Consider the following 16,814-nt stretch of genomic DNA (forward strand, 5'->3'; position numbering starts at 1 on the left):
ACCAAAACAGTCAGTAAGCGTCCGCTGACTGAATCACTTGAAAAAAAAAATGCACATTTCAAGTATCAATAAATCTCAGGTTGTAAATAAAGATAATTGCCAGCCAACTAGAAACAGACCAACCGGAGACAGTAAATATGCATGTGACCAGCTGAGGATATGGTCCATAGTGACATTTATAACTCATTAACAATCCCATTGTGCCAATGGCCTGGTTGTGTAATTACTGGGGCTCCAATAGCATGCCTAGAAATCATCCCAGCAGATGATGACCCAGCTGGGACCCCTGCTGGCTCTGCCGGGGCCTCCAGGTCTCCTGACACCCGGTTGGGTGATGGGGGTTGATGTACGACGACACGGCCTTAAAGCAGTCTTGCTACCAGACTGTTTGACATTGATGCACACCCATGCATATATGTGCATAGAACCGACTAATCCAAACTAGACGGCGTCTGAATGCCGAGCAGCCCGACTGGAAAATCCTGAAATGTATGCATGCTTGTCACTTAACCACAAATGGAAGATTTATGCGAGGGGGTCAGTGTGGCTTAGGGACAGCTAGTTTGTCATGCCACGCGGAGGGAGCCATCAGCAACCGCCTCATCAAGATGCATACATTTCTGTATGCATGAGCATTTTATTGATTGTACTGTTGTACCAAACTTCAAGACCTACAACGTCCCGTCCGGAATGAGTTGTGGTACGCTGAACTCACCTCCAGTAGACCATCACTATCAGCAGCATTATGAGGCAGAGCAGAGTGAGAGCAGACACCACGACCAAGGGGACGACCCACACCATCCGACTCATCCCCGCCTGAGGGGTTCGCGTTACGTTGGACAAGATGGTCCCGTCTGGAAGGTAACAATCCATCATGAATACATGTTTAAAAGGGACTCTACTAAATTGCACCACCTCATGTGTAGGATCTTTATTAAATTGTAACGTTTGAATGTAGTCTGACGGCGAATGTTTTTACGTTACTTTTTACTTTTTTGTCTCCACGTCAAATGTTTTTTTTGCTAAGCTATGACTTATATCTGTGTATATGTATAATAATGTGAACGTGAGTATGTTCTGAGCCTAATATTTATAAAAAATAAGCCTACAATGGATAACAAACCCATTGCTCTATCATGGGAAATGACACAAACATTTTTCCTAACATCCAACGTTGGATAAAGAAAAGGATGAAACATCTGGCAATAAATCTTCAAAATACTCTGAAGCAAACTCTTTGCTGCTCAGAGGGATTCCTTGAGGCAGAATCCCTTTGGCAGATGGCTTATTTCTGCCTTTAGGCCTCTGTGTTGTAGTGACACAGAGGCCTGGAGCTTTATCTTTGACTGAAATGGTAACCAGTTTAGTCTTAAATCAATGTATTTGTTATGCTACATTGGGCTCAATAACCTTTGGTAGTAATTACAGAGTCTGCTTTGGAGAGAGGCTGACTACAAGGAAGAGAGACGTGCAGCCAATTCAAAACAGGTGCGTCAGTCTGGGACGCAACATCAGGCAACACTGTGTCATTTCTGCGTGGGAGAGAGAGAGGAGTGCTCACCGGTGTGGACAGAGAAAGGCCAGACACTCTTGCCGTCGCTGCTGATCTTTGGGGACAGTGTGGAGCTCTGTGGAATCTGCATCTCGGCAGTGTTATTCCGAGGCTCCGCGGTGGCGAATGCGGTCACATCAGCGGCATCCTCCTCGGCATCGACCGACTGATCGTCACCGGTGCTCGAGGGCACCGTGGTGCTTGTCACTGTAGGCCTCCCTCTTCCTTTCTCTTTGGCGGTGGACGCGGGCGTGGGGATTAAAGGCTCTTTGACCACAGTGCTGTTGGCCTGCTTCTCCTCATTACCAGGTGAAGTCTTGTTCTTTCTCTTCTTCTCATCCTCTCCCTCCTCCTGCTCTCCTTCTCGCTCCCCCTCCTTCTCCGCCTCCTCGTCCTCATCTGCGGCCTGCTTGTTCTCAGCCGGCGTGTCTGTGTCGGAGCCCTGCGGCGCCGTCTGCTCGGTGCTGGACTTTGCGGGCGTGACGGACGGACGGGTGGGATTCTGCGTGGCTCGGGGGGCTTTCGTTGGCCAAACGGAGCTGGGCAAAGAAGAGATGACCCCTCCGCCCACGCCCAAGCCTGCCAGCAAGGTGCTCGTCACCACTGATGCCACGGTGGCCTGGCTGCCACTAGAGGAGGGGCCCATTCCCGTTGCCATGGAGACAATGGAGAAGTGGATGCCAGAGGACGTCCAAGTGGAGGAGCCGGAGCTGATGGGAGCCATGTCGGCCGAGGACGCCGGAGACATGGTGGGCTGACACGGACCGGCGGAGAGAAAGTGGTTATCCAACAGAACCGTGAATCTTATTAACATACCAAAATACATTTTCACTGGCATCTTCTCGTCGACTCACCATCCCAGTCTTCACAATACGAGACCCTTCAAATATTCTGGTTGTATTAGCTGTAAAAAAAAGGTATAAAATAAGTTCTTCTTCGGGAATAAATAATGACTCAGTGGCTGGAGGGTTTTGAGCAGGTACCTCTGAAGAGCAGAGTTTGACTGAAATCACTGCGCAGGTCATGCTGGCACACTGCCTGCACTCTGAACAGATACAGGACGTCAGGGGACACGTTAGTGATGACGGCCTTCTGCAAATGAAAAGATACACAAATGGATAAATTTAAGACCACCGGCAGACAGAACAATAAAATGGGTAGATGGGAATACATTTTCAACTCTGGATGCTGTTCATTTATATTGTCCGAGATGAAAAAATACTGTGTTCTGTCAACAGTGAATAACCAACGACTTCAATGCAGTTTGAAACCTAATTTGCTGTCTAATTTAATTGTGATGTGCACTTGGCAGATGGCTTTAGTCATATAGTCCCAGGTTGGTTGGAGGGTTGCCTCTTGCCACTAGCTAGTATATCTTGAAAACATTTAAAGTACATTGGTTTCCAGAGATAGGGAAAAAATAAGAAAGGCCGTCACTGCAACCGGCCGAGTGTATTAATGGCGCGTAATCACATTGAGCACCTCGTGGACACTAATCATTATTTCACTCAGCCGTCTAGTATAAATGTACAGCAACATAAACGTACGAAGCGCAGAATAATGACAGAAACAGAACATGAATATATCCCATAAAAACAACAAAATAACTTAATAATTGTTAAAGTCGTCAAGTAGCCAAACACGTTTTACCAGTGAACTTATGTGCTCAAATGTAGGCCTTCAGACGTCCCATATTCCTATTTGGAGACTTGCGTTCCTCAGCACAGATACACTACAGCACGGGGGATAATAATGGAGACGGTGGAGCCTCACGTCGAGCCCGCGGGATATAGAAAATGAATACTCGGGCTGTAGAGATACGACGCCTCTGCCAGAGGTCCTCTAGGAGGAGCGCGGCTGATGGAGTTAAAAGGTCAGTAGCGAAAGGAGGACGCTGAGAGAAGCGGGTTGAAATTGCAGTGAATCTGTTTCTATGTTTAACATCAGAAAGAGTTGTTGTGGCAGCGTGGTTTCAGAACGAGCTGCAGGTGAGACGTGTGCTTCAGAGGGGCGCATGAGTAAAAGGAATGAAAAGCATGTTGATTTACCTCTAGCTGAGAATAGCGTCGGTTGAATGTTGTGGGGCTGTTCTTGTCTGCAGCAAGTCTGATTGCATATTAATTGCGCATAGTTTCAGAAAGCCTCGGTAACTACTCTGCGATGGTTGAGAGGAAATAGTTCCGACATGAAACTGCTCACAGCAAATTCTTTGGATCAGCTTGAGTAACTGGGTCACGGTATCTGGAAAGAGACCCTGCTGTTGAGGTTTTCAAATTAACATATTGTCCTTTAAGAGATGCATATAAACTGCATGGACTAATGTGGGTGTCCGATAAAACATTTCTACGAAATGAAATCCGCTCCTCCTCTGGCTCAGATTCTATGAATGTGGAAAGGCTGTGAAAGGAAAATGTTCAACACCTTAAAAATATAACGTCAAATATATATGTATAATACCGAGGCCCATCTTCCATGTGTCTGCATCCTCTCGCGTTAAACAGCTTTTTTCCATCAAAATGTAATACACAAACCTGCGCAGTAAAGGTTAAAAATTCAAAGTGAGGTAAGCAAAAACAATTCTCAGGTTGAAGGGGTTAAGACCTAAAGTAATAGCTAGTTTCTAAGCATCAGAGGGAAGGGAGGATAAAACATGTACAACAGTTTACAGCAATCCCTTCACATCCCCCTTGCTTTGTGTTGGTTCCTCCAATCAGCCAGTATTATTCGCTGGTGATGCAATATTGCACGATCCCACACCGGGTTCCCACGCATGACAATGCCAGCCGTGTTTACTGAAAGGCATTCTGGAGGTAGTACTGGCACAAGGGAACTGATACTAGGTCTCCCAACCAGTGGGTGAGGGTTTCGCCCCTGCACTGTTTATATCTAAAGAGTTAGTCATGCAGACTGTCAAGACCGCTGGGGGTCACTGGGCCTTAAAAGAGATGCACAGCTGGGTGTTGGATTCCCTCAAATGGAAGGATATGTGACCAGGGAGAAAATATGTAGTGTGGAGAAGAAAAAGCCCTGTAGGTGTGACATCCTGTTGGGGGAAGGATGTATTTTCTGTGGAGACAGTGCATTTTCAGTTTGAGAGATACGGGAGAGAACGATGTGTTAAACTCCATGTTTAAGGTACACAAGCAGAATTGTGTGATCACTGGTGTCAAAAACATAACTGAGATCTGAAAGACTGCGCCGGCACAGTTGCCTGTTTTGGTTGCTAAAAGACGACAGGTTGTCTCCAGAAAGATGCTTCCAATACTTACAAACAGAATGGAGCGATTCAAAATGTTCAAATATTTTCACAGAGAAATCAAAAAATTGAATGAAAGACTTTCGGGATGCGCAATATGGAGTCATTAGCATTAATTACCCACTTCTCACCAGCGAAACCGTCTAGTTGACGCACACTGGAGGGCAAGAAATGAGAAAAGATCAGTTATTTAGTATTCCAGAGCTCTGACCTAACCGAACCGAACTGCCATCACTATTTATTATGCAACAAAAACAATTGTTAGATCTGTTTCATCACCTATTTTTTTCTTTCTTTTGAATTTCTATGTGCTATAGAATCATCCACGGCCGTGACAACACCTTTGGCTCTTGAGGAAGATTGCTCGTTTTTTTCTCTGTATTTTCCAGTGAAGTGCAAACAAACGTTAGGCCGTATATATACACTGATATATAAATGATCTATAAGCACATACTGATCCACGTCAGAGACTGAAGAAAATAAAAAGAAATCAGAAAATGCTTAAACTGAGACGAGCCCACAGGCACATTTGACAAGCCATTACATATATATCAGTTAAACTTGTCAATGTGTGCGACAGCCCTGCGCGTCTATTTCCAGACAGGTGAGTGACAGGGGATTGTCTGGCTCCTCATATTAAGCAACAGCAGAGCCCAGAGTTCATCACAATCTGTCACCTCCTATACATGCTGTCAGCGATCAAGCCGCCCTGTGATCTGGCCGGATACATCACCCGCTCTGCAAACCAATGGGAGCGGTTGAAACCCACATCTGGACAGACGAGTCCCGAAAAAAAAAAGCGGCTTCCGTGCCGACGGAGCCCGTTGCCAGTGGCGGCCCGATGAAACAATTATACACACCATGCTTTGGTCCCCGGTCTTGGTGAAGGTCCTTTCGTCGGCAACGTCACGCCTCACCCAGCTGTAGGAGACCATGTAGCTGGTGATTGGTGGGTGGTAAACAGCCAGAGGGCGCTCCCAGCTCACCATCAATGCCGTCTGGTTCAGCGGCTTGATCTTCATGCTCACTGGGGCGCTGCTGCACACTGAGAGACCACAAAGTAGAAGGGGAGTAAGATGTTATAAAAGCAGCATGAAAAGAAAAAAAATACTAATAAAAAGGGCACTTTTTCACACGGCGTGAATGCAGGGAAAATGAGGGGCTGTGTAGGGAGGACTGCTTGACCGCATGTGTTTGTTGATGTGTGCCGACAGAACGCGCGTTGCCTTTTATCGAGCCCATCTTTACTGTCGGCACTGGACTCGAAGCCATTTGTACTTGAGGAGCCACAAGGTGCAAAATAATATAGTAACTCAATCACAAAAGAAAAAAAAACACTCCTGGAGGCTTGACTGGGGTCAGGTGTGCTGTCAGGGCTGATCGTGGACGCTGGACACTTTGTCTCATTTTCACGCTGCACGACTGCGAGAGATTCCAGGTGGAATACCAAACGGCCGGGAGTAGTGGCAAACGTGTGCTGCAGACCGCACCGAAGCTTCCTGCCCATGCGTCATTTTGTACCTTCCTGCCCGTGCAACATCGAGCGGAGAAGTGAAATAACGAGAAGGAGAACACGCAAGTCAGCCTCTAGGTGGCACTGTAGGCTGCGGCATTGGATATCTGCAGCGGAGACCCTTCCGTGTGGGTAAAGGACACTCTGGACAAGCTTGTCAGCACATCAGGGCAACAGCAATCAGGGACCAGTGTCAGCTGATTAAGTGCGGGAAGGGGTTCTGTCATATTCAAATTGTCACCACAGTTCTCCATTTACAAAGTGACACTACGGTGCAAATTATGCTCCATGATGTGTGACAGGGTGGGAGGAAATCAGACAGAGGAACACAGGGCAAAAGAAAATACACAAAAGCAAGAATATCTCGGGGTGTTGATGAGGTGTGACAGGTGTGAAATGCATTATAACACGTCAGATGTTCGCTGTCAACTACAGTAGCTGAAAAACAGCCTGTTTAATAATAGCTGAAGACATCGTGGTGGTTTTACTGCCCGGATCATTACCGCCACGTCGGCATCGTCCATTGTTATTTCCATTGGGTTAGAAATGTTACGTTTGTTGGCAATATAGGACTCTTTTTGCTGATGGCGATAAAAACAACTAATTGTTTCCATTATGGGGATTATGAACATTTTATTAACCATCCTGTAAATACCCATCTGTCCCCTCAAGATGTAAGGTAAAGTGATGTAAGGCATATTTTTGACGATCACGGAAATGAAATTTGGCAATATATACAGTACGTGTGCCAAAAAACCCGCCAAATCACCAATTTGTTTAATGTAATTGGGGCAACTTTTCTTAAATGTGGTTTACTGATGAGCAATCATTGTGTCTCCGTATTAATTATAAACTTCATTGAAGCTAGTTGTTAATTCCATGAAACCTTTTAATAAACTGGCAGATTGCCGGCTGAATTAACAAGTGCTCATCTGAATCTGAATCAAAATTTGCATGCAAATGGAATTGTGCCACTTTCACTGTAATCAGAATCACCTAAAAATCTCGAGACAAAGTATGGATTAAATGAAAATGTCCTAATGTTTCATCACTTGCACATGTAATTATCGTGCTATAGCCTCTCTAGTAAAACATCTTATTCATTTTCTGTGAATACACTTATTCTAACATCCCAAAAATCGGCCTCATTGTGGCTTCGCCTCAGTCCACACCACCACTCAAGAGCCGAGCATGATTGTTTCTCCTGGCAGATTCATCCATAAAGGGGACGAATAAACGGTTGTAAACAAACAGCAGTCCCACACGTTCTCTCCTCAGAAAGCTGTTCAATTTGTTTTAAGGAGCCTGTGTATTGGAAAAACAACAATTTCATGGAGAACACAGGGAGCGCTGATTTTCACAGGAAAGTGGAGGTATGCATGTCATCTGAGGGCCTAAATGCAACATCGCAACTACAGCACTTATTTTGTTATACGTGACTGTTGCTACAGCTAATGTCAATCTTAACACAGAATAACAACATTACCACATAGGACATCTTAATATTGAGACATAATACACTTGAGTCATTGCCATCCGGTCAAACATTTCGTTCCAGGCACGATTTGAGGATTTGCCACTTTTCTTTGTCTTTTAAAATTGTGCACCCACTGATTTTGTAAACTAAGTAGAACAAAACCAGCAAGTTCAGTGCATTTTTCCACTTCGACGGAGATTCAATAGACCAAACAATTCATCAGCTAAACGATAGCAGGGTAATTAATAGTGTAGATTAAAACCCTTTGCTAAATCGGTCTTATTTTGAGCTTTACACGCAGTGGCCTATATATCTTTGCATTATTTCTTTTTTTTTTATCGTCCGAACCTGTGTGTTGCATCAGAAGCTACACGTAAAAGCCGTGGTGATGGGACATGCAGTTAAGGTATGGCCTTGGTTCTTACAACATATACAAGCATAACCATCTTTTACTGTGCACAGAGAAATAACCCCCCCATACGACCTTGGCAGCAGTAAATGGTAAATGGACTGTGCTTCTATTGTCTTCCGACCACTCAAAGTGCTTTAACATTACATGTCATCATTCACCCATTCACACCCATTCCCACACTGATGACAGGAGCTACGTGACACAGTGCCACCTGCCCATCAGTAACTAGCATTCACACCATTCGCACACCGTGGTGCCAGCGACAGGAGCAATGCCGGGGTCAAGTGTCTTGCCCAAGGACACGTCGACATGCGGGTCGGCGGGGCCTGGAATCCAACCGCCAATCTACTGATTGGAGGAAGACCGGGCTCTCCGCACACCCACGGTCGCCAGAAGTCACCCCTAGACATAAAGCTGGCACTGTATACCGACCGCGAGAATAGAAATGCAAGCAAGCCGCAAAGACGAAAACAAGCAATGGAGAAACACAAATGCAGAGACACGGGTCCTACATTTATTCTGCCTGCTGACATAATGCCACAAAAAGCAATTTCACAACTTAATTTGTATAGGTCCATTTTTGCTGTGCCACACATTAATGATGATTGCTGATCGGCCTTGTGAGAGCGCTCAAACTTCATCACAAGCTTCCCCAATCAATTCCCCCAGCCAGACACCAACAACGCCGCTTTACAGCGCTGCAGCCTTTCTCATTAGTGTCAGCATAGTTCCTGTACTGCTCTTTTAAAGTAAGTGCTGCAAGATGCTCAGACAAAAGAAAGACGGAACAATATAATAACAATGAACGAATACCTCGATTCCCTGCATGGGGTCAGTGCTTTTCGTATAAATGTGTTCTATATTATAAAGATGAGTTGTAACAAAGAAAGAATGAGCGGCGCCTCATCCTGATGCGACAATCTTTTAATCTGACCGTGTTACTGAAATTCCAAACTTGAACTTTGGCTCCAACCTTAGATTTTTGACCTGAGAAATAGCAGAGGTGCTAAATCGAGCCGTCATCGTGGAAAAGAATGGAAGAAGTGTGAAAACCTTCATTTACGCATTATGGACCTGAATGGCTTGAGGATATGTCACAATAAAATGAATTATATACTGTATATTGTTTTCGAATCCAATCCATCGACGATACATTATTATATTGAATTCTAACTCAGCCATATGGACATCTCAGATTCAGCCTTACATGTGCAGTGCCAGCTCGGTGCAGCTCAGACTGCATTTTAGAACACTCAAAGGTGATAATAACTAATGACATATCAATACAAAAGCTGCTATTTTATTATTTTTAAAAGCCTTCTGCATTAGCATGGAGACGTAGTTGGACACTATTTAAATGAACAGTTCGACAGTCTCAACACGAGGGCCTATATGGAACCTAACTAAGAGGTTGTGGGGTTTTTCAGCCGCTCTAAAACTACAAGAAATGATACAACAGCAAGTCACGACTGTAATTACAGGAGACCTTTGGGTTCGACCGCGGCGCAGGAAACAAAGCCTTACCTCGTGACGCCTCAGTGCTGTGAGGGCTTCCCAGGACTTCAGTTAAATCCTTTTGCCAAGCATCTTTTACAGCCGACTTAAAGACCTTCCTGCTGTTAAGGTCCTGCAGCGGCCGGAAGTTGTTCCTCAGGTACTCGACAGACTTGACGTGGTCCTGTTGCTCTGTAGTAAAGATGGAGTAAAAGGCCTCCAGCTAGATGGAAAGAAACAGAGAAAATAGCCTCTGAATAAGTTATTTTTTACTATGGGTGTGTGTGATTGTGTCCCCGTGTAAAATATAATATATCACGCAGGTCTGCATTTGTAGCCACTTGAATGCAGCTGACTGTTCACAACTGGAGCAGAGGATTTGTAAGAAACACTTGCACCACAGGCACCAGCAGGCACAAACCTCAATCATCATCCTGGCTACCTAGCGGGCTGTAACTTCCCGATGGGGCAAATTTGTGGCCATTGATTGCCAGGAATGATCTCCTGCCGAGTGCTGTAATGACTCCACATTACAGATACCGTGGAATCAATGTGTCCTATGCGTACTTGAAGAAATAAATTACAGGTTCATAACAAACTATCTATGGAGCGTCACAGACATAGTGCCGGTGGTCAATGCGCTTGCCGCAGAAGTCATTTCTGAACAAAAGATTTGTCCTCCTGCGAGTTAATAGAAATTCCACCGAGGCCTGCAAATTTCTACGGGACGGAGCGCTTTGGAAGATATGCAGCGGAGCAACCCGAGAATTGTATGGATAAAGGAGGCAGCAGTAGTGTATGGGATCAGCTAAAAGCATGGGATATGATTTGGCATATATTACTACTACTATAGCACTATCAAAGTTACAAATCTAAAAAAATGCTCTTAAGCAGATAAGTGAAGCCTGTAAAATACCAGATTTTGCAGCTACCATGTGTTAAACCTTTACTGCCATAGTTTAAATGAATTGACATTTAAATTATTGAACATTTCTGCATTTTAACAACTGGAATTGTGTGATAACCAGCCTCCGTGGGCAGCAGTCCTATTCAAGACCTTATTCTTGCTGTGTCAGACTCAAAAACATGATATATATATGAAGGTTATCTCATTTTTATTTAAATGCCAGTAATTGGCAGCCGCTTCCTGCTTACTCATCCACTATATAAGCCGTTATGGTTTTATATGTAGAAGCGCTGGGGAGGAACCAAGGAATAAGAGAAGATGGGGAGAGGGAGATCAGACGTTTGTGCACCGATACTGTTGAACAGTTAAGTGATCCACGAAATGTGTGCAAATGGAAAATACAACTATCTAAGCATGTGTGTGTGTGTGTGTGTGTGTGTGTGTGTGTGTGTGTGTGTGTGTGTGTGTGTGTGTGTGTGTGTGTGTGTGTGTGTGTGTGTGAACTTAACACACCTGTGAGTGGGATAGATACACTGGCCTGGAGAAGACGATCCACTCCACCACCTTGATGCAGGGCGGTGTGGTCAGAGAGCCGGTGTATCGGTAATAACTGCCCAGTGACGATGGCAGCAGATCCCTCAGGATGAACGGCCGCAGGTTGGTCTCCTTTTCTGGGTCGAGAGGGTAGGATCAAAAACACCACGTTTTCACCACCCTTAAAAGCTTTGCTAAGAATCCTGACCCTCGTCAGCGGCTTTTCAAACGGTGGTTTCATTGTCCCCGTGGCATTTTAACCGCTTTCGTGAAGCCTCTGCAAGTGGAATGATGGTGACAGCAGTTAAAAGCCTCACAACTTGTTATCCCCCTGGCCAGATCTCTTTACTCAAGAGATCTCCCTTTGGTCCTCTCTAGAAAGGAGCAAAGGGAGGAGAGTCAGATGAAATGGCCAGCTCTGACAGCTGATCTCCGGCTGGGTGGTTTCCTGCTCTGTTGCGTGTAACAACTGTCGCATGGGCCACGGGGATTAAGACAGATCCAGACGATTACCGGATCTGTTCTATCCTTTGTGATCAGAACCAAGGCACGGCCGTTTTGCAAGTGGGCTTGTTGGCTGAACCCCCCCCTCCTACCCCCCAATAAAGCCACGTTTAGGTAAAATCCAATATCTCACAGCTTATTAACTTATCTAAAAAAAGCAGAGGCTTTGGGGCGATACGACTGATAGGACTACTGAGGCACTGGATGCCTCGCCCCGTGCCTCATCCGTACTCAAAGTCAAATTCAGTATTCACAGCCTTTCTTCTCCCCGTCTTCAGACAGCGTACGTGCCCTATCGCTCGTGGGCCGCCGAGATGCTGATGGATGGATGACTGTGGGATAACGAGCTAGCGGAAAACCAACCACCCTAACGGGAGAGGAGGCGAGGAGCATTTAGCAGCCAGCAGGAAGTGAGTCCAAACCCCCCCCCCACACACACACACACACCCACCCACACCGAGCCCTCTCTCATCTGGGAGATGAGGGATACTGTGGTGGTAGCACGAACATCTGTGAAGGGCTCAGACGCTGTTCGAGGCTGACGGAGATTCACAAAAGAACCTAGTAAAACCCGGCATGTTTTGGCAACCCGCCTTTATCAAGGTTATAACAAAAGAACGGTTGAGCTGAAATACCTCTGTGAAATTAAAACCCCAGGTGAAATGGCCTCCCAGCCGATAATATGCCAATCAGAAAATGGGCCAATTTCTTCACTGCAATTACCGCAATGGAATTTTGAGTGTACAAATTGAATTGAACAAAGCGACCCATTTACTGAATCTCGAGCCTATTCACGCGCTTTTTAAGATTCTCTACTGGTTCTACAGAGTAAGCTGTTCTATACTCACATGTGTGTCTTTGTCCGCCTGCAATGCTCAACTCAGAAGTCATAAAACGTAACGAGCGCACAACACCATACAGTCATCTCCAGGAAGTAGGGAAATCGGATTGTGAAATGGCCCAATGAAGCCCCGGCGGCAGCCCCGTGAAACCGGCGTGAACATTTACGCCCTGCTTCTATATACATTCCCATTTATTTACTTGTCCTTGTCAGTGTAGGATCACGCTCGCATACAGTTATGACCGTCAGCACCTGCTTGTAAAACGCGCCATGCGAGTCAGGGGTAAACAGAGTCCCCAGATGCAGTAGAGGATTATAAAGCCATGTTATATCATCTGCTGATGAATGACAACGTGTGCAGCGCCGCGGCAGAAAGTTTACATCATTTGTCACGGACGCAAAAACAAGACCTAAACATTTGACGTTTGAATACGAGCCCCTGCAGGAGTTAAGGGCCACAATCTACACGTGCATGTCTGAGCAGAATTAAACAAGAGTGCTGTCTAATTGAGGCCCCGATGTAATTAATAGCTCTTCCCCGGTAAGTGAGGCTCCTCAGAGGTCTCCCATTGTGCAGTTGCATAAGCAAAGGAGAGGCGGTACCTTGCAAATTTGGCATCCTTTTGAAGTTAAACTCTGCTCATTTTTTGTGTTTAGTCTCTAATTTGGGGGTTTGAAAATAATTCAGACCAATGGTTACGCAGCAGAAGGCGAAAGCATTCATCTTTGTTTGTAGGGAGAAACAGCAAGCGAGGAACACAATATCTGCGATGTCACGACCAAGTTGATTGTTCATTTTGATTTTCAAAAGATTAAAAGCGGATTAAATGTCCCACATGAACTGGATTCTCATTGTATTCTCTCATGTCAAAGGGATTTGGGTTTGACAGAAAAAATATATCAGTGGGTACCTAAATAAATAGACAGCATATATACATACATACATACATATGGATTACTTACCATGATGCACAACTCCTTTCAAGCCCTGGATGATGGGCTCTACAGCTGGATTGTCTTTTTGACCCAGCTGCAGGAAATGTCCAGAGACAAAAGGATTACAAAAGGGATTACGAGACTCAAGCAATAATCCAACGTAGCAACTAAGGACAATCAATATCAACACAATAAATCATCAGGTGGACACAATGAGGACAACATCTCTATGATACAATACAAATCTAGCGTCAATTCTGGCAATAAATCAATTATTTGTAATTGTGAAGTCTGTCTGTCTGTTTTTTTTGAAGCACAGTTGTTCTTGGTGTTGTGCCAAATTGAAGTACCATGACATTCATCATTAAATACCTTGCTTATCAGTATGTAATACTTCTTTGAGGGAAATGATGTTTACATTTTCACCTCAGATCTTGGGGGAGGACTAACGCCAGAGGTGATTCCCTCTTTCGCTATAAAGGCCTCGTTCTAGTTCCTTTAACTGAGTGAAGACAAGCAATTATTGTTTAGCCATCTTCAATATCTCCAATGTCCTACTTAAGAGACAGGAATGGACAAAACAGTATTGGGCTGCAGGGACCAGTACTTCCTTGCTGAACATTAATTCAGGTCATTCAGAGGAGAATAATTGTGTGGAAGTGAATGCTGAATGTGGATAATATGCACACCTTAGAAGCCATTAATAGGCCTCTGGGGAGCAAAACAAGAACTCTCCTCATCGATTAGAACTGCTAAATCTGAGCCAATGTGCGCGTGCCCGCTTAAAAACGTCTTCCGCTGTAAACTGCTATTCAGCGGCTTGTGCATATGCCGGGGCCCTAATTGCAGTAAGCAATTGGTCTGTCAGGATCCAGCGGAGGCATTTAGGTCCACCAACACGCGTGGTTTATCAGTGTCTAGGAGTAAGCCTACATTACAAACACCTGTGTCCCCATTCCTGCCGCCCTCTTCCTGGGAGCTGACCCTTGCCTGTATGCTTTTAAGCTGAAACTTAGCCCACATTGATTGCCTGCCATCAATTGCAAGGAGATTGCTAGTACCAATTTGGAGTGCAACGTGTGCTGGGCTGAATGCTTTTTCACGGTTCATAAATCTCTGAGGTGTTTTTACTGTTAACTGAAATTAGGGACCATTCATGTCCGTTAAGTTTATGTGCGCAGACGTTCAGGCAAGAGTGTGTTTGCATTTCAATGAGAAGTCGGCAATGTGCCGCGGAAAACCAAAAAAGTAACTATGTAAACTCACAACACAGGTGCTAAAGACCAATTCCAATAACTATTTATCAGCCTCAAAAATCATATTTACATCTTCATGCCTTTCATAATTGGCCTCATACAATTAAAACCATTTTCCTTATAATTCCCCAGGAGGGTCTAATTTCCTTGGTATGATTTCCTATTTTCTTCTTGTTGTCATCTGCTCTTATTACATGTAATCATCCATCTCGTTGGGTTTGCTGGCGGTAAGGATAGTTTGTGTAAATAAAATCATTCAATAAGCCTGTGAGAAAGGATATATAACACAAAGGCCATTTCCTCAACAGGACAACTAAAGTTTTCCTTAGAACTAATGCAACTAGTACCTTGTGACCTAACCAAGTTGTACGCTCTAACCAGCCTTACAACCAGACGACATAATGAGGCTGTACAGCAGTGCGTTGTAAACCTACAGGGGATCCGGGGGCTTTAAAGTAGAAAAATAAATCCCATTGAGAATCAATTAATCTTTTTTATATTGAATTGCAGAATGGTCGGTGGACCACCTGGCCCCCTTAGGGGATTGGGGGGGGGGGGGGGGGTTTAAGTCAATATCACTGCACTCGAGCCATGCTGCTATTACGGATGAAACATGTCAAGTGCACTCGTCACCAGGTCTGAAGGTCAAGACTGTGTAATCTTGAAAAAAAAAAAAAAAAACAGGAGACACTTACCTCAAAGAAAACTGCGATGGCAGCAATGATGCGTCTTTCCTTGATGGCAGCACCGAGGCTGTCAAAGTCATCTGCATTGTAGAGGTAGATCTGCATCTGGGGTGGGAAACAGAGCATAAACAGCTTAAGGAGTGGACCAGGAGAACCAACGGTCCCGTCATCAATCACTCCGACACGCTGCTGACGAGCTGATGAAAAGCTGTGTTGAGGGGGATAAAAAAAAATAAAAAAAAGAGGGGGGTGTATTTATTACTCCGGTAAATCTACCATCATCTGTGTCATTCCTTTTTGTGTTCTGCCACTCTTGGGGGGACGTTGGGAGAGATACAGTGTCCTTTTTCCCCAGGGCGAATGTCCTCACATAGATAAGTTACAGGCAACTGGAGGAATCTGCCCTTCTCCCGTGGAGAGATCTAAGAGAATTGCATGCTTGTAATCATTGCTTCCAATTACCTTGAATCACAGACAACATTACGTCTGCCTCAAGACTAAAAAAAGCTTTGCCGGCGCGTGTATATGAAGTGAAAAACCATCATACGCCGATAAGAAATACATTTCCATTCCTTTTCTTTTCAAAGCAGACATATTATGGGAGTGCTGATCAAAATCAGCGAATGATTCTAAAAGTAGCAATTGGAGCTGTCCATCATCTCGCTGACTCCAGCCTCTTTAAAATGAAAAACCCTTTCATGTCACTGAACCAAGTTAATTGCCAATAAAAAAAGGTCCTCCATGTTGATTTAATTAAAGGGTATGCTTGCATTTTTTCAAAAGAAAAAATTACGAGAGGGAAAGAAAAGAAAAATCCTGCCACAATTGGCTGTAAAGAAAACAAAAGCAGAAAGCCTAAATAAATAAGCGTATAAATATTGATAAATCCATAATTGTGTACTAAAGGCCTGAAATAGGTCCAAAATGACTCAATCCAGATCATTTAAGTTAATTAGCTTGCTTAGATTTCCTTTAACTGCAGCCTTGAACGGAATTAATTTGTTGTGCAAGAAAGAGCTGCAGCTATTCATCACCCTTCAGATGTTATTAACTACATTACCCAATTAAGCCGCCCCCCCCCCTCCCGCCCCCCACTGTGTAGGCTTCATTTTCTCAGTGACCACACGACCACATGACCTGCTCTTATTAACGGCCCAGTGGAAATCGCGATATTCAACTGTCGAACGCTTTCATCGGAGCCAATGAAAAGACAAACGTTGGTGAAATCACTTAGAGCGACTGGATCAGTCGCTCAGTTTGTTCCCTTGGATGTTTACGAGCTCTGGCACGAGGCCCCGAGTAAACTTCTGTCACATCCTGAGATATCTCCAGAATTTGGGGATTTCGAGCAGGACGAACAGGTGGTCTGACTAATTTTTAAAGCTCTCTAAATAATTCATACATGTTTGTTTTGTCAGCGCTAAAGCACCACACTGTTGTACAGAG

The 16,814-nt window shown here is 44.6% G+C and overlaps 1 protein-coding gene across 2 annotated transcripts in view; it reads right to left on the reverse strand.

The window, feature by feature from the left end:
- The window catches only part of LOC120835070 (receptor-type tyrosine-protein phosphatase gamma), an 85,033-nt gene that overhangs the window by 14,243 nt on the left and 53,976 nt on the right, over nt 1-16,814 (reverse strand). For both annotated transcript variants that reach the window (XM_040203600.2, XM_040203599.2), the window contains exons 5-13: nt 15,378-15,473; nt 13,454-13,520; nt 11,125-11,282; nt 9,735-9,927; nt 5,669-5,853; nt 2,536-2,644; nt 2,407-2,456; nt 1,562-2,306; nt 716-854 (exon numbers count right to left, since the gene is read on the reverse strand). In XM_040203600.2, the coding sequence (XP_040059534.2) occupies nt 716-854; nt 1,562-2,306; nt 2,407-2,456; nt 2,536-2,644; nt 5,669-5,853; nt 9,735-9,927; nt 11,125-11,282; nt 13,454-13,520; nt 15,378-15,473 (1,742 nt within the window). The remainder of the gene's footprint in view (nt 1-715; nt 855-1,561; nt 2,307-2,406; nt 2,457-2,535; nt 2,645-5,668; nt 5,854-9,734; nt 9,928-11,124; nt 11,283-13,453; nt 13,521-15,377; nt 15,474-16,814) is intronic.

The sequence above is a fragment of the Gasterosteus aculeatus genome, chromosome 17, assembly GCF_964276395.1.
Source record: "Gasterosteus aculeatus chromosome 17, fGasAcu3.hap1.1, whole genome shotgun sequence".
Classification (NCBI taxonomy): domain Eukaryota; kingdom Metazoa; phylum Chordata; class Actinopteri; order Perciformes; family Gasterosteidae; genus Gasterosteus; species Gasterosteus aculeatus.